General features: G+C 39.4%; 1 protein-coding gene across 4 annotated transcripts; it reads right to left on the reverse strand.

The window, feature by feature from the left end:
- FAS (Fas cell surface death receptor) lies at window positions 1-27605 on the reverse strand. 4 transcript variants are annotated; one of them, XM_082423904.1, is made up of 9 exons: window positions 27183-27605; window positions 14313-14475; window positions 7985-8122; window positions 6817-6925; window positions 5029-5087; window positions 4798-4869; window positions 3522-3583; window positions 2438-2462; window positions 1-1700 (listed from the first exon to the last, which is right to left on the reverse strand). In XM_082423904.1, exons 1-9 carry the CDS (start codon window positions 27210-27212, stop codon window positions 1369-1371), a joined length of 990 nt encoding a protein of 329 aa, XP_082280030.1. In that variant the 5' UTR covers window positions 27213-27605; the 3' UTR covers window positions 1-1368. The 4 variants fall into 4 exon arrangements, with proteins under 4 accessions (XP_082280030.1, XP_082280028.1, XP_082280031.1 ...); XM_082423902.1 differs by having other exon boundaries at window positions 4798-4884; window positions 27183-27549; XM_082423905.1 differs by lacking the exon at window positions 27183-27605 and adding an exon at window positions 26720-26895 and having other exon boundaries at window positions 4798-4884.

A 27605-nucleotide genomic window follows, 5' to 3' on the forward strand; every position in this document is an offset into this window, starting at 1 on the left:
TACCAAAAACATGATTTTAATTAAATAGTTTTACCTATATTTTCTATTTCCAAACATTAGAGGAAAACACCTTCCATCAATGGAAGCTCTTTAGGTAGTTCTGAGTATCTGTTTCAGCTTATAAATGTCCTTAGCTTACAACTATATAAATATTAATAGTATTTATTAACATTCACATTTAGTATAAACTTTCAAAAGTGTTTAAATGTAAAAGTAAGGAAGTGGTAGTGGGGAGAGGGGCTTGTTTGTCTAAGAAGCTACAGGAAATAACAAGAGCAATTCCTGAAACCTGATATGATTTCACTTTTGCTATGTATAAGCTGCCTTCGCATCAAGAGAGAACACATGGGGAGTTACTGAACATTTTGTGGCGGATGGAGCAAAATAAGAATCTACCTTATCAGCTTTGGTGGTAGACATGGGTTCATGCTATGCCGCAAAGCTACCTTCCGTAAGAGCAGTTAGTCTCTCCAAACTAAGCTAGGTGTTTCCAAGGGCAGTCCCAGCTTTGCGTGAATCAGTTAAGTGTTTCTTAGGCAGTCCTTCCAAGTCTGGGGGTGCACAAGCCACCAAGACGCACATCAAGGAGCAAATGGAGAGGTGCCAATGATCTAGTAATTCTTTCCTGATCAAAATGTTTTGACACCTGAGAAAGAAGTGGATTATTTTGATCCAAAGTGACGAGCAAATATAAAATAGCCAAGCATTGTAACTGAGTCTGCATTTTCTATGTGAATTCAAAATTGAAATATTTCACCATGAAATGCCAATAATCTATGCAAAGACCTTTGAGGTAGAACCTTATTAAATTCTACATTCAGATGTATGTGCAAGCTTTCCCTGAGTATGCTCCTCTCAAAGCTGTAAACAAAATTTACAAATATGGTAAAATCTCTAGAATTATCAGTGGAGCTGGGGAGGTAATTTAGAGGCAGTTGATTGTGACATGACAACAAAAGATCACATCTACTGATTTATGGAATGAGGTCAGCCTGTGGATAGGCATTTGTATTTACATATGTTAATTACATTCATACTTACAGAATCATATGTTAGATACTTGAACATGATCTCAAATCTTTTGTCCTTTGCATACGCTCTTTTTTGCGCACTTAACATGCCCCTGTATTTACTCTTAACTGTGTCCATCTTCCCAACTAGATTTTAAACATCCTTGAAGGCAGAATCATGAGACGCTCAAAGCCTGTAAACATATTAGCTCTACAAATCTAATAAATGAAAAAAGAAAAGACACCCAGTAAAAAAAAAAAAGCCAAGCAATATTTACAGCTTGCAGCTACCCAGAACTTATTCAAACATTAATCTTTCTTTAGTATATTCTCAGAACTGAGGTAGTTGTTTTTCACTTTAAGCCAAGCTTTCATTTTCATTTTGCAAGTTTGCATTTTCATGTTCACTAGTAATGTCCTTCTGGACTATATCTTGAATTTTCTCTGCAAGAGCATGAAGTTTGGCTTTTCTGAGACTTTTAATCAAAGTGCAATATGCATCTTTCTTCCCATGACTTTGATACCAATTACGGAGCAGTTGGACCTTCTGTTCAGCTGTATCTTGGGGATTGTCGTGCTTGATCTCATCTATTTTAGTTTCCTCCATACCATTCTTCCGAACAAATTCTTTAACTTCAGTTATTTTCATTTGTTCAGCAATACTAATGATATGTTTTCCCAAGTCAACGTCTGAAAAATAGAGAATAGTCTCTGAAAATTTGTTTTTCTAAACAAAATTCCCACTTCTGAAAACCATGTTTATTTCTCCTCTTACAGTACTTAAGAATATGGGTAAGTCCTAGAGATCTAAGGAGCCAGTCAGGGAAAAACAAAAACAGAAACAACCTTGAGTTCTAACCCCAACTCCTCCCGTGTCCCCAGTAATTTGCTCTATTACCTGGGCAAGATACATAACATCTCTGTGCCTCCTTTTCTCATCTATAAAGTAAGAGGGCTGGAAAAGATCATCTCTAACGTCCCTATGGATTTGATGATCAATGACCGACACATCTAAAAGGCTGGCCAAGAGTTTATATGACCATCTTATCACTGACTCACAGGTCAAAGAACAGAACAGAATAGAATCATGAATGGTGTTACGGAACTAGGATACACCAATAATAACTGAGTCTACAATTCAGATTAGCCTCTGAGTCAATGTAGGCAGGAGTTCTATACTACACCTAACTGCTTGTGAAGGAAAATTAAGCCTTCAGAATACAGCATCTTATGTTACCTGAGTATTGGTTATACATTTAAACAAACTGCTTAATAAACCCTTTTTGGTGAGCAGGAAAAACTGGAACCTCAAGAAACGGCAAGACCCCACTATATGTTACTGAACTTCGCAAAATTATTTAACTCTAAAATTAGCCTGTGACTCCTAAGGAAGCCATCTCGATGAAATAAAATGATAAAAGTCTTACCTGTGAAATTCAGTGGCACCATTTCCTGGGGAGAAAAAAAAATGGAGGGAAGGAGAGAGATAAAATATATTTAGAATACTCTAAATGTAATAGAATACTCTAAATGTAATAAAATACTCTAAATGTATAAATTTAGACTAAGTGACTAAGGAGGATTCTTTCACCATTCAAATTTTTATTCTGAAAGTTTCCAGCCTAACCAGAAACTAGGGAATATTGGCTTTTTTTTTTTTTTTTAACGGAGGCAAGGAACCTAAGTAATTTGTGGAATGTGCTGAGATTATTCTTTGTATAGACTCATGAAAATAAACATAATAACCATAATCATTCTAAAATTTTCTTTACTGTAACTATTCTAATTTTTGACACGACAACATAGTTTAAGTTGAAATGATTTTGTACCATATTGATTTAAAGAACCCTAAGCCCCACTGGCCCCAAATGAGAAAATCGTTATTCATCAAGTGAACTGGTTACTCTCCCCAGTGTATCTTTTGCTATATGTGTGTGTGTTTGTTTTTTTTTTTTTTTTGGCCGCTCTGTGCGTGGCCTGTGGGATCTCAGTTCCCCGACCAGGGATTGAACCCAGGCCACGGCAGTGAAAGCCACTAGGCTACCAGGGAACTCCCTCTTTTGCTATTTCAAATGCTTTGATTCCATGTTGTAACAAGATATGGTGACAGATAAGGTAACAAGTGTCTGGAGAAAGCTGAGATGTACCTTTATAATGGCTTTAAGTGTTATCTCTGTGCCTGGACTTGGATACTGAATCCCTGCTCTGGTAAAGGATGTCTCTCTGCATTTCTCTTCAGGATAATACCAACATGGGACATGGAAGCTTGGCCACATCCTTTTCTCAACTCCCTTTGTGTAAGTGAGAATTTATTAATAAGAATTAATTCTTGTTATTTGTATAGAAGCTTCTTATCAACTGGGCACCATATCGTAATTCATTTTTGATGCCCCTATAACCCATGCACACACAGGCATCATAAATGTTTGTTTTTAAAAAAGTAAAAGTAGAAAGCTGAATGACTACCTTCTCTATTTTTTTAAGAAAGCTGATGCATGTTTCAACACTTACAGTATTTGAGGCTATAGATTTCTGGTGACCATTCTTTCTATTCCTGCGCCGTCTTTTCACCTCTGAAAGATCCAAGAAATTTCTATCAGACTCATGTCTCAGCCTTGTAGGAAGCATGTGAGAATATACTCTCATACTAAGAGAAGTGTGAGAAGAAAGGAGAAACTCATTCATTGAAATTTAAAGCAACCGAGCACCATAAGAGGCAGATTCGTCCTGATTTTGAAAATTCCATCCCACCGGGTCAAGTGGTCTAGAGATATGCCGCACCTTAATGGAGCCATCCAGTTACCACACACTGGCCTAGCCTGAAGCTGGCTTTTGACTTATTGTATGGCCATCACCACTCCCTCTCACTGGCTTGAAGCTGGGCACAGAAGCCATAGGCTATGGAAAGTCGGCATCAGTTTGCCATGAAGTGGCATTTAATGCCCCAAAACTCAAGTACACACACTCACAAATAACTCAAATATATATACTCAATAAGTGTATGCCTTGAAGTCAGTATGAGGTGGAAGAAAGAAATCTAGAAGTCTCCAAGCACAATTTAAGTGTTTAAACATTGAGTTTATATTTTTAGTTAAACAATCTCTAACGGTAAGGCAATCTCTTTATCTTCAGCTGACCTGGAGAAACAGTGATTTGTTCCAACAGAAAAAGAAAAATTGGATGTTTCAGAGTTATTGAAAGTTGGCACCCCCATGTGTTGTATGAATGATCTACAGGGATTTTCCTAGAGTAATTATAAGTATATCCAATTTTGGTTTACGTGCTGACTTTACTAAGTAACCCTCACATAAAAGGTATTGCCACAGTATTTTAAGTTAAGGTGGAGAAATAATCAAAAAGCATGGAGTCTGGACAAGGGAGAGGAGGCACAGACAGGGGTGAATTTATCAAGTGTCCCCTGCAATGCCTTCGCTCCTTGAATTCTCTTTGTGCATGGGATGATCTCAACGTAGACTGAAGGACTACTTCCGATTCTTGGCCAACTCAGCTACTGCCTAAATACAAATACCCTTGTTCATGGGGAGGATGGGAACACCCAATCAGTGCCCCAGAATGGTTGCTCAAAAACAGTAGCTGAGAGATAACATCATCTGTTCTTACCAGCTCTCAGGGGTGCATTTAGAAGCAGGAATTTAACACCATACCAGAGCTGCCTACCTGGTAGGAGCTTTCTTTCTCCTGGTAGGTAGGAGACAGGAGGGAATTCTTGAGAACAACTACTTCCCAAGTTACTTCAATCTACAGTCTGAACAAAGTAAGAACTTACCCCTGTATATTAGTGCAGATATTGGAATGAGGATCAGGAGGGCCCATAAACTGTGTAAGTTAGATCTGGATCCTGTAGATTGGAACACTGGACATGGTAAATGAAAGTAAGCAATTTTTAAGATTAAAACAAAGTACTCTCAAAGAATCAAAAGTTTTGGATTGGCTTTTCTTCATATTTTACAGTGGGGTTGGGAGAAAGGAGAATATAATCGTAAAAAGAAATAATTACCTTCTCTGCATTTGGTGTTGCTGGTTGGTGTGCATTTCTCAATGATTCCATGTTCACACCTAGAAAAAAATACAGAGGGAATTCAAAAAGCCTGGTGGACTGATTCCTTGATCATTTTCAATGACACACTATAAATCCAGGGCCATTTTATTCATTTTTGCATTTTTGGCAAACATATTCCCTCAAATATTTCTAAATTAGCAACTACACTGGTGCAAATTCATAACATAATTTGGTTGTTTAGATGAAAAATATCCTGAAGAATGACTATGGTTTAAAATGCCTTGAGGTAAAAGAAGGTATTAAAACATCAACATATAAGAAAAAGGATGAAATAGACACAAAAATAAAGTTTAATTTGGTCATAAACTGTGCTCTTAAAATCATAAATTGCCAAAAGCAATTTCCAAACAGTCCCATAGAACAATAAAATGGCCAGACAATAGCCACTGCCCAGGCTGCTGCTTAGGGAGTCTACCTAGGTGGTCCTTAAAGGTTACCCATTTTAGCATCAAGTGGTGATTACAACACTCAAGAGGTTCCTGTGGGATTTTCTTCAGACAGCCAAACACTGACAAACTGTCTGAATTATAACCTGGCTCTGCCTATTACTTAACTAGGTGAGCTTGGGCAAGTCACTTAACCACCATGAGCCTGTTTTCTCATCAATAACAAGGAGATAATATTACTTGCCTCAAAGGGTTACTGTGAAAAGAAAATTAAATCAAGATTATGAAGTATTTAGAATTATTATTATTATTATTATCATTATTTTACTACATTAGTTCCCCTCCCAATCCCCACTTATACTGTCACCATGACCGTACTCTCAGACACTTAGGCTAGAAAGGACAGTCTAGGTTAACTGCACATAATTTAACATTTTCTAGTAAATAAGAGACATAAGGCATCGCGTCCCTGCTTTTCAAGTCTACTAAGTGAACTCCTAAAAATTTCCCAAGGTGAATTACAAGTTTAAGGAGAGGCACATGAATATAATCCTAAATATTTATATTTATACAAAACAACATCTTACAAAGCGAAAGCTGTTTTTACAACACATATTACCCAGTCTGATCTTCACAGAAATTAGGTCGATAAGACAAATGAATATTATCTGCATCCTATGAATGAGGAAACCAAAGCTCAGAGAGGTTAAGTGATTTGCTCAAAATCACCCAATTAATCAGAAGAAGAGTGAAATCTATAATCAGGTGTTCTATCTTTGGGTCAAAACCAAGCTCTTTTAGCATGAAAGACGGGTCATTCATGATCTGACCCTGGCTACTTCTCAGTCTTTCCTACACTCCAGCCAGGTCGTCTGTTCTCCAGAGCTTCCTTTTATCTCTTTGCAGTGGCTGTTCCCCTGCCTGAAATGTCCTTTCCATCTGTGTACATCTGGTAAGGCTCTTTCTTTCCTTCAAGACTCAAGCCATGTGTCATATCTTTATCCATCTCCCCAGGCAGAGTTGAAAGCTCTTCCTATATAGTTCAACACCCTGAGTACAAGTCTCTTCTTGCCACGTGGTGTGAACACAATAACCACTGCTTTTCTTGACACCCTCTGCCTCTAGCCTTAGACCTTCAAAGCCTGGCCCGTGTCTGCTCATATCATTGGCTTGAGCAGCCAGCACAGTATCAAGCACATAGGAGGTGTTCAATAAATGTTTAGATATAGGATGTTTGGGTGAAGAAATGGTTATCTAGTTGCTTGGAGGCTTCCCTTTAGGAAAACATTCTCTCTCAAGATATACCTAGTGTTTTAACCAGAGAAAGACTAAAACTTACGTGGTACAAGGGTTACAGTGTTCGCACAGAGATACGTTACAAAAAAAGTTTGGTTTACATCTGCACTTGGTATTCTGGGTCCGGATACAGTTTTTTTCCACTTCTAGGCCTAGAAAACCAATTTGCAGACTATTAATTAGAGCAGCTAATTATAACTGGACGATGAAAAGGATGGGCAGGAGCTGCATGGATTTTTGAGATCCAGTGCTTATGTTAGCAGTCACACCATCACACCTTTAGTAACACAACTAGCATTTAAATGCCAAATAGGCAACCCCAGGTTGAAAGAGTTGAAATCACTTAGCAGCGTTTTAAGTAGACAGACAATCCAGCAACCTAGACAATCCCACCTGTACTTAAATGGCTCCCTTTTTCTCATCTAGAGCCTGGCTACTCAAAGTGTGACTTATAGACCAGCAATATCAGCCTCACCCGGGAGCCTGTTAGAAATGCAGAATGTCAGGCCCTGCCCCAGACCTACTCAATCAGACCAATGCCAAAACCCTCACTTAGAGATTCTGATTTTATTGGTCTGAGACGGGACCTAGATGTTGGCATTTTTCAGAGCTTCCCGTTTGATTCTAATGTACAGCCAGGGTTGAGAAACATTGCTTTAGAGCCTAAATAGGGATAAGAAAAGCTTTACATCCAGAGAGTTCTTGATGTCTAACAAAACTGGGAATACTTTCGTTTTATTTTAATCTGAACCCTCAAGATAGATTGGGTTATCCATGAAAATTCAGGTCCCCAGTTGGAATTATCAGGACAAACCAGATCCCCAAAGAAGGCGGAGCAACCCACCCACCTCTTGGGTTTCTCTGTCCTTGTATCTGCAGGCGTCTGAGCTCTTTCTGGCTAAGAACAAAAGCCATTATACAAGCATAAATCAAAGCAGGAAAAAAAAAGTCCCCTCAATTTTGATTGGAGCTGATGGACCCTGTTCACCATGTTTACATTTAGTCGTTCTCCTACATCTGGGAGAATTGCCTAGACTTGACTCATAAATGTCACTCAGTACCTGGTCCTGCTTCACCCCAGCCAGGCCCACCCTGTCCCTCCTGTTTGCTGACATAGTGCCAGAATAGGTCCCAATTTCAGACTGTATTATACATGGTGCTACATGCAGTAACATGATTGGTCCCTTTCGACTGTTTTTTAAGACACTTACCATGTTCTCCATCACAAACTCTACATCTTCTGCAGTTATAAGAATGATGGTGCTTGTCTGTGTACTCCTCCCCCTCTGCACAGAGCACACATTCTGGTTCACCTCCATCAATTTTGCAATCATCATTTTTCCGTTTGCCTGCCCAAGAAAAAAACCGGAGCAAGTGTTTAAATGCAAGGTAGTCATGCAACAGCAAGGGAAGTCTGCAGGGATGACAATAAAACAGGAGTGGAGGGGCTAAGTTAATGAAATATAAATATAGTAGGGGAGAAAGTTGTTGTAAAAATCGTGGCAAGAGACGGAATTTCTCCCAAGACAAAAGCTAAAAGAGTCACTGAGGAATATGCCTACAGAAATAGGATGATTAAAAATAGGAGCATATAAAACAGAGGTTAGAATGACCAAAAGCACTGGAAGAGACGCCTTTACCAACTTTGGGGGGAGGAGGAAAGAAGGTTGCTAGGTATATATTCATGGTAGAGATGGCTGCCACTGGCCACTGAGGTTACCTAATTAATTCGCCTTTCTCTGACTTATTTTACTTTCCAAAGTCCACAAATCCTGACAAGGACAGTATTGTTTAAGGAAGAGAACATTTGAAGTTCTAAAGACTTTGGTCAAATATTTAATAGCAACAATATCTTTAACAAAGTGCTTAATCTGGGACTTCCCTGGTGGTCCAGTGGTTGAGAATCCACCTTCCAGTGCAGGGGATGCGGGTTCGATCCCTGGTCAGGGAACTAAGATCCCACATGCAGTAGGGCAACTAAGCCTGCATGCCACAACTACTGAGCCTGAGCACTACAACTAGAGAGCCTGCATGCCGCAACTACAGAGCCCTTGTGCTGCAACTACTGAGCCCATGTGCCACAACTAGAGAGAAGTCAGTGCACTGCAACAAAAGATCCCACGTGCCTCAACTAAGACCCGACGCAGCCAAATAAAACAAAACAAACCAAAAAAAGTGCTTAATCTCGCTAAGCCTAATTTCTTCATGCATATGATGGAGATAATCATACTTCTCTTGCATGGCTAACATTACTGCACAGGACCTGCCTAGTAAGTGCTCACAGTTCCCTTTTCACTCCCCTTTCTTTCTATTCCTTTGCCGTTAAGGGACAGAATACGTTATGATGTGCAGGCATGAACGTATTTATAACAAAATTTATTACCAGGTTTGCTATCTTAATACGCAAAAGTTTAAATCATATTCGCATTTACTTTTACTTACTTTAAAAATAAAATGAGTCATTGGATTTCTATTAGCAAGCATTATACAACAATGCCTTCTGGAAAATTCATTTATTTAAGAAGTGTTTATTAAATACCTATCGTGTGCCAGGCACTTTCTAGGAGCTGGAGATACTGCAGCTGAAATAAGACAAAGCCTGGTCTCCAAAGGCTACACATTGTCAAGGTAGAAGCAGGCAATGCACAAATAAATACAAAATGGCAAGTGGTGATAAGTGCTGTGGGGAAAGCTAGTTTAGGGCAAGGGAATAGAGAATGAAGACGAAAGAGATAGAAAATATAAAGGGACATCTAAGAGAAAAGCCTGACTAGTGACTGTAATTATTATGTTATAACTAATTAAAAAGAATAGGCAAAATCTAATCTGTCCCCCTCGCATGTACAGCAAAAATAATTTACGCTCTTTCCCCAGGTACATGACTTTCTTAATAACCTCATAGCATTCTTTTTTTTACTTTTGCCTTTTAAAAGAAAATTTATTGTAACATTTCAGACAATTACTTTACGTGACTGTTCAGAAAATATTCTCATTTTAGATCCCATGACAACAACAAAAAAAGATTAGTAGAACAACAACAAAAAAGATTAGTATACAGAGAAGGTGAAAGAAGGAACATTGGAGATCTGTATTAAATTTGAAAAGAAAATTCCTCAGTAACAGTAGCTCCTTGCCATTCATGAGCAATATGTTATAAAACCAACACAAATACTCAGTTTCACTTATTCCAGTACAGCATGTAGTTTCCATCCAGAAGAATGCAAGTAAAATGTATGTGCACCCATCAGATCCATAACAATTCTTATAATGGTAATAATAAATGATAATATCAACCCTTATTAAGCCAAGGACTCTGCTAAACACTATTAACATATTTCCATTTAATGTTCACAGTAATCATACATGGTCAGAACTATTATTATGTCCATTTTACAGTTAAAGAACCAGACTCAAAGAAGTCAAGTAACTTGCCCAAGGACATGAAGCTTGTTAATAGCTAGGAGGACCAACCATCCCTGTTTGCCCAGGATGTGGGACTTTTAGTGCTAAAATTGGGGACGTCTCGGGCAAACCAAAATATGTTGGTCATCCTCTAAGTGTCAGATGGAGGATTTGAAAGCAGGGTCTGATGTCAGAACTTGAGCTATTAAACACTATTCAATATCTGCTTGGTAAAGATTTCAGCTACCATGTTACAAACTAAGACAAAACTTTTGAAGTGTTACCACAGCTGGTAAAGTGTAGGAGTTTACATTCCAAGACTGGAAGCTCCCTGAGGTCAGGGGCTCTGTTTCTCTGCCTTCATCTCACAGTCCCCGTGGCTTGTCTGCTGCACTGGAGAATGTGTGCCCTGGGACATGGTCCTTCACTTGCTTTGCCTTTTCCTTTTTAACACTGTCCCATAACTCTCTCTCTGAAGTCAAAGCTTCCCCATTTGCCTTCCTGGGATCACTCTAGGGAGGAATTATTTACTTGGTATGCCCACTCTGGATGCCAAAAACCTAACTGCAAATGGTGATTAGTACACAGTTCAACACATTACAATGTCTTTACGTTTTCCCTAATTTAGGACTTTGAAAAGGATTAGTCAATGTGGCAGAGATCCCTGATTGTCACCCAATATCCATTTTCCCTTCTCCCATAGGAACAGGATATTTACCAGGGGACATGGCTGCCCTGAGTCAAGACTACATCTCCCAGCCTCCTTTGCATGGCCATGTGACTAAGTCCCAGCCAATGGGATGTTAGCAGAAGTGTCCAGTAATACCTTCCAGGATGTTTCCCAGAGCTGGTGTGCAGTTTAAGTCTAAAGTTTAATCTGCCGTATGTGCATGAACAGCAAAAATAATGTATGCTGTCTCTCCTAGGAACATGACTTTCTTAATGATTTCATAGCATTCTTTTTGATAAAATAAAATACTACATAAACAAATTATGAAATTTAAACATATACAATATTTTAGTAAACAAAGGCAATGATAGGTCATTAGAAAAAAAAATACATTGTGGAAACTCAGAACCAAATTTAAATACAGTGCATAAGGGTTCTATACCATTGCAGCAGTATGTTTAAGAAAACCAAGCCAAAGTACAACTTTAATTGCTTGTCAGAGGGATTATACTGCTTTCTAAATGAATTGGCCTCTTTAATGAATTACCTTGCAGAATGTGCCTGGCACAATGCCTACAGCATGACAGGGATACAATATCACAAGTTCTTTCTTTCCTCCAATGTATACAACCTAAATTTATCAAAATATTAAAAAAGTAGTTGTTTTCTTGAAAATAATATTTTAAAATATATTTGTTTCTGAGTATAATAGTACATATGCTCATTGTAGAAAATTTGGAAAATTTAGGAAAATGTAAAAAGCACCTATACATCAACCGCTCTGAGATACTGTTTTCATTTTGGTGCATTCCTATGCATATAAATACACACATATATACATGTGAGTATATGTGTGTGTGTGTACATATATATGTATGTGTGTGCATACATTATATATATATATATATATACATATATATATATATATATATATATATACACATATATATATATATATATATATATATATATATAAAATGCATGCAGTGTACCATAGAATCCTTCTTATTGGATATGGTGATGTGATAAGGACTTTTTTGATTAAAAATGTCAGTTCACATAAGGGATCATTGAAAAAAATACTGTCAATATTTCAATTTATAAAATGTAACTATATAATTATTTGCCACTCTTGTGATGTAGAAACAAGTTATTAGAATTCCACAGTCTTTCTCACTTAAGTCACATCCAAAATGCATCGCCTACGATTTCCCTTTTCTTTTTTGGGGGGCAAAATCCGACTTCATCTTTATTTTATTTATCTATTTATTTTTGGCTGCATTGGGTCTTAGTTGCAGCACATGGGATCTTCGTTGCAGTGCACAGGCTCTGTAGTTTGCAGCACACGGGCTATCTAGTTGAGGTGCGTGGGCTCAGTAGTTGCGGCACGCGGGCTTAGTTGCCCCGTGGCATGTGGGATCTTAATTCCCTGACCAGGGATCGAACCTGAGTCCCCTGCATTGGAAGGCGGATTCTTAACCACTGGACTACCAGGGAAGTCCCTGATTTCCTTTCTCCCTTTCTTTCTTTCTTTTCTCCTCCTTCTTTCTTTTCTTTCTTCCTTTCTTTTTGATGGAAAGAAAACTTAAAGACACCAATAATCTGTATGAAAGGCTTTAACATTTTTGTGATTTTTCCATGTATTTTGCTTCCACTTAATTCATTAACATTTTTTTCAGTAACCCAACTTTACTGAAATTTTCCAAAGCATTCAAAATAATTTTCATAGAAATAAAATCTGTTTTTTCTGTGTATTCATATATTGGTTTATGTAATATTAAATTAAATTACATATTAATATCACAACACCAATGAGCATAAACAAATTTGGAAGCAATCTGAATATTGATAAGCTTAAAATTAAAAAAAAAAAGGGATAGAAGTGGAAAGAGTGTTTAGTATATATTGGACACCATCCAGGATCTTTTAGAGATGGAGCAGAGGGAATTAGTTAATCCAGCCAGCAGATCAGTTAGAAATCTCTTAAGGGAATTTATATACATTGAGGCTTATATCAGAAATATATCAGAAAACATGACTTTGATTGATACATAATATTCCAGTCTCTGAATACTCCAAAATTTACTTAATCTTACATCATTGGGTATCATAGTGAAATGTCATGCATACAATATTTTCTTTTATTTTTGACTATTTTCTTAAGACATTTTTCTATAAACCTATTACTGTTAACAGTGTATTTTCAAATTTTTGATCCACATATCCAAATTTCCTTCTTAAAAGGTTTTTTAACAATTTACATTCCAAGAATGACATATGAGAGTTATCTCACAAGCAAACTCACCAGGACTGAGATCACTTCTAAAATGAAAATAAAACAAAGCAAAACAAACAAACAAAAAGCAAACAAAGTCCTTAACAGTTTGATATTCAAAGTTTATTATCTTCATTTTAATTTGCATTTTAGGTTTTAAAAATAGGAGTAAAGGTCTCAATTCACAGGAAAAATAGATGGTGTTTAGCAAGTTACGAAAAAGCCAGAAAGCCATTCTTCATTCTCATTTGGAGAAGAGTAAATGTGAATACGCTTAAATATAAATGGGTTGGATTATGAGAGATTTTCCATAAGGGTTATTAAAACCTGGAGAGAAGGCCAAGAAGGACTGTTAAAATCTTTTTATAAACAGGGCCCGTGCCTGTTTAGCAGCTAGAGTGCTGGAGGCCTGGAAAGCCAAACATGAAACTTACCACCATCCTTTATGGTTCTATTAATCTATCGCATATGCCCATGTGTTGTTTTCCTTTATCTTCCTGTTTTCCTTCACAATGCAACTGGGAGATCCATATCTGTATAAAATAGTAGTCAACTCTACTCCATGTTGAAAAAAAAAGTCTGCCCAATTGCATTTTGCTTAGCTTCCAATTTGCTACTGTTTGAAGGATTTCCAATCTGAAATCGGTTTTCATTTCAAAAATACTGATTTTAAAAAATGGTTGGTTTTTGTCCATTGCTTTCCTAGCTTATCTAGTTATTCGGTTGTAAAAGGCAAATGTATTTTGCAGGCTTCAGTGCTAGGACAAACAGCTTTCTCAGAGACTTTCTGATCGAAGGGAAGTGTCGAGACATCTCTTAAGGATAGAAGTCCCTTGCTTTCAGAGCTCCACAGTTATTATGATATATTCTAACCAGTTCTGATGTGCTAAGTTTTAATATCCACAAATTAGTCTGCTTTTCCTATTGAAAAATGGAGCTAAATAAATAAATCCTCTCATTTCTGAGGTACATGTCATTGAAAAATTATATTTACTTATTCTCACATCAAACCAGTGTGATAAAGATGACATAAGCTGGTCTTCGGAAAATAATGGCATATTTTTTTTCCTTCCCAGTCAGGCCATAATGCAGGAGAACTAAATGCTGTAAAAACACTCTCTTCATTATTATGATATGCTACTCCTCACCCTGATTTTCATTCTGATTGCTAGATTTTTTTTGTATAACATACCAGGAGGACACGGCTGACAACAAAATTTGTGCTCACGATGCAGGCCTTCAACGCAGCTCTCCTTTTTAGTAATATTCTTACTCAGTTTCAGCATCTCAGAGTTGCTATCAGCCACATGGGCATTATCACCTTTAGACAATGGTCCAGCAATGGAGGTAAATATCTGTAAAAGAAAAACATGAAGAGAATTTTACTGACTTCTGAACTAAGCAACTTGGTAAATAGGTGTAAGCCGCCCCAAATGGCTGTATTTTATTTGCCATGCACAGGCAAAATCAACGTGCGTTCCATCCTTCCACTGACTCGTCTCCAAAAAAGGAGCAGATCTATTGCATGACAGTCCAGACCTTGGGTTCTCCAAACTACCCAAGAAACAGCATCACGGATGGTAGGAGCCACAGCTCTGGGCTCAAAAGTCACGGCTCCCACTCATCAGCCCTATGACTGAGGGAAAAGTCACTTAAATTCTCCAAGTCTCTGTTTTGTTATCTATAAGGTGGAAATAATCTCTTCTTCATAGGTTTGTTGTGATGATTAAATAAAATAATGCACTTCAAGTTCTTAGCACAATTCCTCACACATAATAAATAGGTGCCTGGTAAGCAGTATTATTATTATTATTATAAAGTTCCAGTGAGGGACAACATAGCAGAGTAGGAAAAAACATGAAATTTCAAAACGACTGTGGTTTGAATCCCAGCTCTGCTGCCAACACTGACTTTGGGCAAGTTAAAGGGCCTCAATGATCCTCAGTTTCCTGATCTGTAAGTGACAGCAGTACTTTCTGCCTTGAAGGGTTATTGTGAGGATAAAAAGTGATCATTTCTCCCAAACCTGGTACTTAGCTTACAGCATGTTCTGTTTTTTCCTTTTTTATATATAACAATAGAATCTACAGTTTTGATGAACTCCTTCCTGGTTATCTAACCACACAATAAATCCAACAAGATTTTCTTCACTTTTATTCAGGAAAAATGAACTTCTCTTAATAGAGAACCAATCTTTAATTTATTATTTGTTCCTTTTTTTCTGGAGACAAAACCCATAGGTCCAAGTGACATTGTGTCAAATTTATCTTAGTTAGGCTTGAGTTCCTTAGAAAAATGAGCCTCTAAAATGTATGGAAACATTTTGGGGTAATGTCTGTTTGATTCCTTTCTCAGGTTTTCTAAACATTTATTGTTTGTCTCTCTAAACACAAATACAAATAATTTTTCATCTTATGTGGAATATGTAAATTCATTGTTAAGCATCAAAAATTTTTAAACTACTGGTTCTGAGGATTTTTTCCTCAAGGTCATTTTTCATAGTTTTCATGGCATACTTTTTTTTTTCTACTTTATGGCATCTTCTGGGTCAAGGGAACTAAATATTCTTCGTGTATAAATCACTGCCACAGGAGTCCATACATCTTCCCTTTTAGCCCTTCCCCCTTTGTCACCAAAGCCTGCATCCCTTCTAAGTCACAAGATACCATGGGACCTCCAAGGAAGGAGGGACGAAGGAGATGCGGTTGCCATCTTTTCCTTCTGGGATGGATGTATTGATGTATTTTAAAATGCATTTCTAACATCCAGACTCCAGGAGGGAAAATCACACCAAAATGTCAAGAAAATACCTGACTTATCCAGGGTCACTCATGAGCAAAAGGTAGAGAGCTAGGACTTGTCTAAGTCTCCTCACTCTTATTACAGTGTTTTATCCCCTACACCCAACTCACCATAAAATATAGCTTACTTTCTCTATATGAACAATTCTATGTAAAGAATAATTAGAAATGGTAAACAGATCAGAGGAATTATGCCTAAATATACTGGCTTCACTATCAAACCACTGCCTTTGCAACCCAACAGACATTTCACTAGCACCTTCTGTGTGCCGGGTTCTGTGAACACAGAGACAACTAACATTGATCATAATCGAAAATGAATGTTAAGTTTCCAAAAGCAGATTTGCACATGGGCATATTATTTGTAATGTATTAATCACTGGGGGATTTTTTAACATTATATTTGCATGACTCTTACTTTTTAAAACACATTTGAATCTATGATCTTCTTCTGAAGCAGCTTTGAACAAGAAGTATTTATTAGTATCAATTTCTCTTTTCAAGATGACAGTTCCCCACTTCTTACCTCTTCTACAGAAGGTCATCCTGTCATCCTGTTAATATTAGTCCCTCTTCTAGATCAGAGCATCAATAGTTAATGAGCAGTAACTGAATTGGGCACTTTAGGAAATAATAATGTGATTGAAATCACACCAAAGGGTTAACTGCTAAGATGGGAAGGGCTTTCAAATGAAAGTCATTCACCTTTTAGGATCCTTATTCTATAACAAACTTTGTTCTATTTGACAGTCAGAAATTAAATATACTAACCATGTAACATTCCAGACATTGCCAGCACATGAAAATTCTCAAACAAATGTAAAACTCTCTGTAGCTAGAAGAAATCAGTTAAGTCCTTTTTGCAACAGATAATGGAAAACTGAATCTAAGCAACCAAACAGAGTAGAAGCAATTCCTTTCTGTTATCAGCCGCCTCTGTGGCTGGGAAGAGGGAGTTAACAGTGAGATATTACTTGCTCTCCTTCTCTTTCAATTCTGGTTTCTCACCAGAAACTGAAGAAAATGACACAGATTTAAACTCAAAGAGATCTGAGTCAAAATTGGGTAGCCAAAATTGACAAGTCAAAGGTGCTCAAAGTTGATACCCAATAGTGTGTGGGGGTGTGTGTGTGTGTGTGTGTCCCCTACAACTATAGGTCCCATCCTTTCCTTGGTATGCTAATTGCATCCAGCAGTCATGTGACAATGTTACAAGCAGGTCCACAATTCCTGGTTTAAATGATCAAGCACTCAGAGAGTGCTTAACATTTATGTAATGTAACGTTTATGAATTGTTACCTTAGTGTTATTTCTAAAAAAAAACTGTGCATATACTAAACTTTCTGGAGATGTCTAAAAGAAATGTACTTTCTAATTTTGCTTTAGTTTTGAAGTTTTTGACTGGAAATCAAAACCCACTGTCCAAAATACATTCAGAATTTGAGAAATGTGAATCTTGGAGTAGAACAGTGAAAGACATAAACATCACTGGCCATGGAGAGATACCAGCGCCAAACTCATCTCATATTTGATCACACCTGCTTCACAGAGCTGAATTTCTGGAAACATCTCCTACTTAGTTCAGCATCAAAGAATTATGTCAAGGATAAATAAAGAAAGATGGGTCTAAAGAGGATGTTCTAACTCTTACAAGATATTATGTAAGCAGTGTTCCACACAGCTTGCATTTTTTTAAGTTTTTGCATTAGCTCAAGTTTGTAGTATGCAAAGATTTAACCCAAACTTTCCAGGCAGAAACTGGGGTGTTTTTGACTGTGACAAGGCAGGAAACCCACAAAGAACTAAATGATCAGAATGCTCAAAAAATTGTTTTTCAAAAAAGCTGAAAAGGCCAGAAAATGAGTTAAATCAAAGATGTGAAAAGTGGATAAACTAAGGCATATGATAACCAAATGGAAAAAAAAGGAATAAAATTAATTTTAAACTTCCATCATGACAAAGATTAAAAAGTCAGAGAGACCTTAATTTTATATTCCGCTGGGAATAATATTAGCTAACTCATTAATCAATTACTTAAATGAGTAAATACTTTGTTGAGTACCTACTATGTGCCAGACAGACATCCAAGAACAGAGCAGTAAACAGATAAAGACTTAGCTCTCATACAGTTTATATGTAAATGAAGTGTACTGACTGTATTAGTCAGGGTTCTTGAGAGAAACAGGACCAATAGTGTGTGTGTGCGTGCACGCGCACGCGTGTGTGTGTGTAGGAGAGAGAGATTGATTTATTTTAAGGAATTGGCTCACACAACTGTAAAGGCTTGGCAAGTCCAAATTCTGCTGATGGGGTAGGCCAGTATGCTGAGGAGTCAGGGAAGAGCTGCAGCTCAAGTCCAAAGGCAGTCTGGCAGAATTCCTTCTTCCTTAGGGAATCTCAGTCTTCATTTTATTAAGGCATTCAACTGACTGAATGAGGCCCACTCACTTACAGAGGGTATCTAACTTACTCAGAGTTTACCAATTTAAATGTACAAATCATCCAAGACAAACAAACAAGCAAAACTGTCACAGAAACATCCAGAATAATGTTTGAGCAAATATCTGGGTGCCATGGTCCAGTCATGTTGACACATAATATTAAGCATCGTGTGGAGGGAAATGATAAAGAAACAAAGAAATAAGCAATATGTCAAGGAGGAATAAGTGCTATTTAAAGGAATAAAGCAAGCTTAGGGGGCATGGAGAGTTTGAAGGGTGAGGTAGTGATATTTTAGGAAGAGTGGTCTGGGAAGGCCACGGAATAAGAAGACATTTGGGCAGTGACTTGTTGCAAGTGGATGACTAGCTGGGAAGGGCTTTCCAGGCAGGTCACACCCGGAGGAACTTGGCTTAGCCCAAATGGGGACATACCTGAGGACCTCAGCAAAAGCATTATTAGCAGCTAGCTCTTAAGAGAGATAAAGGTAAATGTCTCCTGAATCACACTGGTAATTAACGTGTTGACCACTGAAGCCATAGTGGGATCGTACAGCCAATCATAACCACAGACGCTGCAATCTCGTAGAATCCTGGAACGTCAAAGCAGAAAGGGACCACGTGAGCATCTGCTCAGCTTCAATATAGATTTTTAAAATGGATCTCCTTGCGTCTTTCATTATCTACAGGATTTTAAGTTTCTGCAAATCAGAAAATTTGCTTCTCTCTCTCCTTCTGAATCGTTCGTGAAAATGTTAAGTCAGGAAACCAAACCCTAGACATTTGCCTGGCTTTTTACAAAGTTCATTCACATACATCACCTCGTGGTCATCACAATAAATCTACCCATGAGGAATTATTACGGTCTTATTTTATAGCTGAGGAAGCTGAGCACAGAGTATATGAAATGATTCGTCCAATAACCCACAGTTAGGACTGGCTAAGGGAGGACCCGACACCTCTGGCCCAAACACCTCTGGGCTGTTTCAGGTTTACAAATTACTTTCCTAGTTGCTTTCTCCACTTAGGCACACAAACAACTCAATTTGTTTTCAGACAATGGTTGACAAGACGCCTGTGCATTAATTATACAAGGAACCTTCAAAACAAATGCATGTTGAAGGTGGAGGGAGTCTGGCAGGAACTTCCTGGAAACCAGAAGTCAGTTCCCTGCCCTCTAGTCTGGGAAAACTGTAGCAGGACTGTCCAGGTTGGGGTTCTGGCTGGCAGGGAAGGTGAAACTTCCCAGCCCTGGTCTGCAGCTTGAAAAGAAGGGGAGTTTAGGTTTCCCTTCCTCCAATCTGGGTGCTGAGTTTCTGAGAACAGCCATCATACCCACTGTGCGTCCCTTGCAGGGGTGGGGATCTGCAATGCACAAACAGGAATCAGAAGTCTTCCTATCCTCCAATCTTTGCATTTGCTCCATTTGAAACTCTCAGAAACAGGGTGACGTGAGAGTTTGTCCCTTGTATCAGATGATGAGAAACTGAGAGAACAGTTGGATTTTTATTAATTATCTGCATCAGTGATGAATCACTTTTCATAGCCAACCTGGTTACTACATAGAAGAAACAAAGCAGGATGGAGCAGGAATGGCCAGACCCAGAAACTGATGACCACCCTTGAGGTATATCACTTCACTTTGACAAGCTCTCCATACTTTCCCAGGAATCATAAACACCCAAGATTTAATATGGCAGTTACAAATAGAGTAACATTGCAGTGACTGAATTAATCAAACTACTGGAAGAAACTGAGAATCCCATTAGCATTACTTCAAAGAAGCAGTGTCGCAATTGGCCCTACGAGATGAGCTAGGGTTTGAAAAGGAAGTTTAAAAAATCACCTTTTTTTTTTTTTTCTGTTCTTAGTGAAGTTCAAAGCAAACAGGAAAAGAATTTTAAAAAGCAGAGGCAAAAAAAAAAAAGGTGTCTGGTGGTGAAAAATAGCAGCCCTTCAAATGGCAAGAATAAGTAGACATCGTCTGGAACAGTCAGTGAGATTTTTCAATACTGAGCACACACTTCAGACTGATTATAAATATTCAAGCTGACTACAAGCTCTCCAGTAATCATGGTGAAGAGTTTTAGAGATGACCCAACCCAAGCCCTTCATCTTATAGGAGAAGCTATGCCCCAAACTGGTGGTGGGGTGACTGGTCCGTGTCACACAGCTAGCTCAAGAGATTCAGACTCCTATGGGCTGAACTGTATCTCCCTCATCCATATTCCTATGGTGAAGTCCTAACCCCAAGTACCCCAGAATGTCACCATGTTTGGAGATAGGGTCTTTAAAGAGGAACTTAGTTAAAATGAGGTCCTTGGGTGCGCCTTAATCCGATATGACTGGTGTCCCTATAAGAAGGAACTTGGACACAGGCACAGACAAGGGGAAGACGACGTGAAGACACAGGGAGAAGGCCACTGACAAGCCAAGGAGAGAGGCGAGGAAGAGATCATTACCTCAGGGTCTAGCCTCCTTCTGGCCTCCAGAACTGAGAGAAAATAAATTTCTGTTGTTTAAGCTGCCCCGTCTGTGGCGCTGTGTTACGGCAGCCACAGGAAATGAATACAGGCCCAAACCACCATTTCTTAATTCCCTCAGATTCTGCATTTGAGGGAGGTCAGTGGTGCATACACACTTGGGAATTCCTCATAGCTGGGCACTAGGATTTCCCATCTTGAACTATCACTGAACTAAATAGCCAAGAGATTGCAAATAGTCTTCAGAACGGGAATCATCAGGGGCCCATAGGAACCTGAACTTCTTCCCAGTCTTACAGGCCCCACCAGGGGGTTGAAATCTCACTGTCCCTTACTGTCCAGGACACAACTGGAACAACAGACTAGTTCTGGTCATTCGCTTTTTAGACTTTTAGTTACTTATCAATACTAAAGGAAAAAGGAATTCTAAAAAGACCATTAATAGTTCACCATTTCCGATTGTATAATGCATCTCTAATATATTTGTGTAAAGGGTAAGGAAATAGTAATGACATTTTGTAGTAGGTGCATTACTGAAAAACTGAAATAAAAACAAAATTTTCTATATTAAAGAGATAAGTGAAGATTCCATTCATTCTTACTTTTTTCAAAATGTGTAAATAAAATTACACAAGTTAATCTTATTCCAGTAATGTTTTCATCCTTTCTTAAGGCTAGTTTCTTGGGAAGACCAAGAGAGAGATAGTTGAGGCAGTGGGAGTACGTGACTGGTTAGACCCCTGACTGAATCAAGCCATAAATAAAACAAAATGAGGAAACCCAGAGAATTCCATCTGGGATTAGATTTTGAGTTTAGTGCTAGAGTTAGAAAAATCGTTTTCAAAACCCTGAAAGACATTAGAATCATGTAGCGATGGATTAAAAATTTAAAAATGCTTAGGTCCCAAAACAGACCTAAAGAATCTGGATCTCTGAGAATGGGGTCTCCTTATGATTATGTTCAACCTTGTTACTTAATATTTAATAACCCTGGTGGTTATTTTGATGCTCCTCCCAGCTGAAGACCAACTGGAGGAAGCAAAATTTGAGGTTAACAGGCGACTACATTTACATGTGAGAAGATAAGAGTGTTATAGACTAACAGCATCTGTGCTCTGCACTTGCAAATCAGAATTTGACTTTTCATGGAGAAATAATGACCCTTCTAATAATAAGCCCGAAAAGAAAAGAAGTCATCTTTGGTGGAGGAAATGGGTAATGGGAGGGCTACCAAGTCCTAAACTAGAACCCTAGAGCTCTTAAATGCCCAGAGGGGTCACAGGGCTCTCACAGGAGTAAAGCATCCAGGTGGAACAGACAACAAAGTGTAGGAGGCGCTGGTCAAATGGAGAGGTGCACGTGGACCAAAGGGGCAGCCATTTGATCCAGGGGAGTGGGGGTCAGGTGGCATGTGGGTCCAGATCGTCCATGTTTCAAGAGAAACCAAAATCTTCCAACATATAAGCGGTGGCAGCTAATATTAAAAATACATACCTGCATACATACATACTGTATGTGTCAATACTGTGCAGGGTAGACAAAACATAGTCTGGGGCAGTGTAAGCCCAATTTTTGAAATCAGGCCTAAATCCATACAGACATCCATGTGCAAAAACAGTCCATTAGGAACAAGGATCCTTTTGTGAGGATGGCTAAAACCCATAGCTCAATCCTCAGCAAGGGGCAAGAGCCTTACACCACATGGTCTGAGTTCATTTTCTCTCTCTCTCTCTCCCCTCTCTTTTTTCTAAGATCTCTGACCTCAGAAATCAAAAGTGTTGATGTTTCTCACATCTTATATTTTGATGGCCTCCCAGAACACAGAGGTGACTAAATCCATAATGCTGCATCACTTGACTGTAGGACGGCCTGACGTTAATGACTCTGAAGCAAAGTTTATTCTAATTTTCCAAGCTTATCCCAGTTCACAGCTTAACAAAACCTACCTACGGTAGGCTTGCTTGCCTTGCTGGGCTGAGTACACCTGCCGATTGAATCTGTAGTCAGATTTGCTGACTTACAAGATTGGCCTTACTCAAAATGCACAATTTCATACGAAAGTCACTATCATCCCCCACTTAGTGGATCTCGGGCCAGGTGTCCAATAGAGCAATGGCTGCTGTTTCTAACTGCCCAAAGATGGGGATGGCTTGGTTGCACAAAAACTCATTCAAAATCAGAAAGGGAGCTGTGATCAAAGAGGAGAACTAGCCCATTTCCTTCTGAGGAAGGTGAAGTTAACAATCTTACAATGATCAACTTTCTAATTTGGGCCTTACAACTCATAGTCTCACTTCAAAGAAAATATTATGAAAGGAGGCAAGTACTTTTGAATTATTTGTTCCTGTTTAAGACTGAATGGAATATACTTAATTGGTGTAAGGAGTCCAACTACATAAAAAGCTAAAGATACGTTATTTTATTTCATTTTGTTTATTTATTTATTCATTTTATTTCTTTCATTTTAAAGCAAGGGTCTTCCAGAAAATGAAAGGACTTATTAGGTAGTTAAATGCTGTTTTCCCACTTTTGTGAATAGATACACACACATAGCAAAAAGAATACAATACTGGGCTTCCCTGGTGGCGCAGTGGTTGAGAGTCTGCCTGCCAATGCAGGGGACATGGGTTTGAGCCCTGGTCTGGGAGGATCCCACATGCTGTGGAGCAACTGGGCCCGTGAGCCACAACTACTGAGCCTGCGTGTCTGGAGCCTGTGCTCCGCAACGAGAGGCCGCAACAGTGAGAGGCCCGCGCACCGCGATTAAGAGTGGCCCCCGCTCGCCGCAACTGGAGAAAGCCCTTGCACAGAAACGAAGACCCAAACACAGCCAAAAATAAATAAATAAATAAATAAATTAAAAAAAAAAAAAAAAAGACTACAATACTATCCATTAAGGTACTTACAATGGTCCTACAAATAATTTTTTGGTAATAAGCTATATATGTTATTATCTTTACATTATTACTTATATTATTATCTTTCATCATAAGTCAGTAAGTCTTTAGTACCTATTACAAAACATGTGCTCATTTAAGGGACTTTTGGAACCTAAGATAATTCACCAAAAGGCACTTAACTCACTAGGGGTTTTCAAGTGGGGGATTTCCTTATTCAGGTTTTTGATCATCTCTTAGAAAATGATTACTCTGTCCTTGGCAGTTGTGGTATAGTGCTAGTAGCCTTCAGAGAGATTCCTTTGAAATACTGACATTTCCACTATTAAGAACTATTTAGAAGTAAATTACTTGTTTAGTGTCCCAAAGAAACTTACTTAGAGACAACATCCAAATCCTGAGTCCTCTTTGCCTTTCACCTTTTTCCTTCTATAAACTCAACGCAAGAATAAAAATTGCTTTTTCTAAATTAAACTCTAATTTTGCCACTAAGGGTGGTAATTGTGTTATGGAGACAGACAATAGAAGATTTTTCATTCACCCAATTGTAGCTAGTCGTGAAGGACCCGAAGATTTCTATATATCAATTTCATTTTTCCTTTCCAATCTTGCCATCTTTTATAAATTTCTGTTTTTCCATCCTGGTTGTTAATGTTTTAAATTACATTTCATAATTTATTTTATTCATAAGAATTTTCAAGTTTTTTATGATTTAAGTAAAACCTGTTAAAAACAACAATAAACAGAAACACATTGCAAACTATTTCATATTTCTTAGGCTGGTTTAAGAAAAATTATTAAATTATAAACTAAACAACTGTCCTTTATTTTGTCCCTGAAACTCTTCTGTATGATTACCTATAAATACACCGACTTCTTTTTCAGCTGCCCTCTCCTTGTCCTCAACCATAATTTTGAGAAGTGCTCTAAGAAATAAAGGAGAGGAAAATGGCTAATCTAGTAACTGCCTAACCATAGACCTAAACAGTACAAGACAAAACCTATCAGGACTATGTGCTATTAAAAGAAGCAGCAGCAGTCTTCACAGCTATTTCTCACACGAATTTCTAAAGTAAGTTTGCCTCTTCTTCTGTATCCTTTAGACACCTCTGAATTGTTTGGGGCTTTCAAACTTACTTATCGTAGGTCCCATGGAAATGACACCCAGAAACTAGGGGAGAGAAAACTAACTCCAAGAGGGAAGAAAGAAGGGAAGAGAAGCAAAGAGGTAAAGGATGGGATATTTGCTGACCATAGATTGCGCTAGAGACAAGAAGACTAGAGGAAGAAAGAGGAAAAGAGAAAATATGGCCTCTCCCTCCCATCCACTTCCAGCCCACTGACATGAATAAACCAAATTTGCTTCTGTGTTCCATGTAATCAGCACTTGCGCCCCCATTTAATTTATTTGCACACTAGTAAATAAAGCCCTACTAAGTGCGAAGTCATAAAAGCAAGCATTTTCTGGAGACACACAAGGTGACATAATGGTGTGGAAACTTCTTTAAGAGTAGAGGCGTGATACTGTGCCAGTGATGGGTGCAGAGCAGCATTCTGTGTAACTAAATTTAAGAGTCATATTAGAAAAGAGAAATAGAGGATATACTACAAAATGCAAACAATGATTATCTAGGTGATAGGGTTATGTCAGATTTTTTCTTTTTACACATCTGTATTGATAAATTTTATTTGATAAATGTTCATTTCTTAGGCCATATATCATATATAATGGTAATAAGCAAATTATGTTTAATATATATTATAGATATTATAATAACATGTATATATAAATAAATGTGTGTGTATATATATATGCACATATGTGTGTGTATGAATGTGCATGCATTCTTTCAGAAAAGCAGTTTCCTTGGTGCTTTAAACATGCACCTCTGGTAAAGATGCTATAGTATAAAAGTTAAGCATAGCTCTGGGCTTTGATAATTTTGCTACACTTATTAGTATTGTTGTTCCAAGAACTAAGAGATTGTCAAAGCAACTAACACTGCAATAAGGCACTGGTTAATGATAAGGAAGAGAAGAGTGTGACCTGAGGTTGTATAAATGGTTTCTCAATTTTGAATCCTAAATTTTCTCGAAGAAAATTTCTAAAGGAGCCCAAATATTGTACATTATTTCTGAAAGGATCAGGGAGAATTTTTTTTTTTCCAATCATAAGATTGTTCCAGACATTAATGCTTTTTTTCCTTTCAACTCTTGGTGTCATCTGGACATCAGGTGCAATCAACGAACCGCCCGGGCTTTGGCACTGGATCTAAATTAAATCCCAGCCTTGCCGCTTACTGTTAGGACTCGGTCTAATTACTTAAGCTTTCTGAACCCCATTTCGCCATCTGTAAAATGGAGATGAGGACATCTTCCTTACTGCGCAGCTGCTAATTAACTGAGATCACATTCGTAGACATTCTAATCCCAGTGCCTGGCACTTCGATGGGGCCCAACAAAATAAGAATCCGTCGGCTTTCAGAGAATTCGGAACTCAGATGAACCTCTTGAGGCCAAGTGTCTTCGATCAGCCATCACCAGGCTGGCATTGCTGAGGTAGGGACTCTCCAGAAGAGGTAGCTACTGCTTAGGCTTCTGGGCCAAGTACAGGCTCCCCAGCGCGTGCGCGGTGGCAGCGGGTACCACCGCCTGAGCAGTGAGGCCCAGGCTCCCTACCGCCCCGGAGTTCAGCGAGCAATGAAAGATAACAAGAAAGAAAATGGAGAGAAAAAAAAAAAAAAAAAAGACCAAACCTGAGATAGTGACTCACAGTCTTAAGGAGAGGGATTACCGGAAGGGAAACAAAACAGTTTCTTTTTCTGTGTAGTGATAAGAAGGTAAACAAGTCTCTTAAGGCGCATTCAGCCCCAAGATAACTTTTTCGAGAAAGAAACGGTGCAGTCCAAAGCCTCAGGTTTAACCACCGCCTCGGGGCTGATTTATTCCCTGAAGTTGGGAACTACCGGAAAACTTTTACCAGTTCAGGGAGCGCAGGTTCTCACCGCCCCGCGGCGCGCACATCCACCAGCACAGCAGCGGGGCTTCGGCGTGACTTGTACGGACATGTCCAGAAGATCCCCTCCTGTCTCCGGTCCCTCCAGCGACCCTCAAAGCTCGCAGGCCCCGGCCCGCCCCCCGCGCCCACCCCTCTCTGGGCGGCGGACAGCGTCGCCCGGGAGCACCCGGAGCTGTTCCGCCTGCCCCGCGGGCTGGCCGCTCTATATCCAGCCCCAAGAAAAACGAGTTCCCCGGTTTCCTGAGATCCCGCCCTCAGGGAAAGTCCTGGCAGCCCTGGTGAGCCGGCCTGTCAGAGGCCGGACAAGCCCGCCGCCCACGCGCGCATCCCCGCCGCCCCCGGAGCTAGTCCCGCGCCCGCCCGCACCGCGCGCGCCCAGTGGCCGAGCTGGGAGAGGCCCCCGCCCGGGCAGGAGGAGACTCACCAGTGGCCAGAGAACCCAGATCTCGGACATGGCTGTGGAGCAATCGCCAAAGTGAAGGAGCCTCTCCAACTGGCACCCGAGCGGGTCACACACCCCGTGAGAAGTGACAGCCCCGCCGGGCCCCTCCCCGCGCTCCAGCCAGCCTGGGAGAGTGTTCCCGCCGGGGCCCGCCCCGGGGCGCTCACGCACAGTTACTCCGGTAGCGCTTCTCTCTTTCTCCAGTAGCGTCTCCGAGCACCTGCGTGTGGCTCTTCTGAGAGACCCGAAAAGCCTTAAAGAAAGGTCCCCGGGCCCGGGGGCGGGGGGCAGCCGAGGTTGGAGGAGGAAGCTTTGCTGGGGAACGCCCGGGTGGGGGAGGGCGCCTTCGATTCTGCAACTCAGTCTGCGCGCGCACGGGGCGCGGTGGGGGGGTGACGGGGGTGT

Source organism: Balaenoptera physalus, assembly GCF_965194825.1.
Source record: "Balaenoptera physalus genome assembly, chromosome: 14".
NCBI lineage: Eukaryota > Metazoa > Chordata > Mammalia > Artiodactyla > Balaenopteridae > Balaenoptera > Balaenoptera physalus.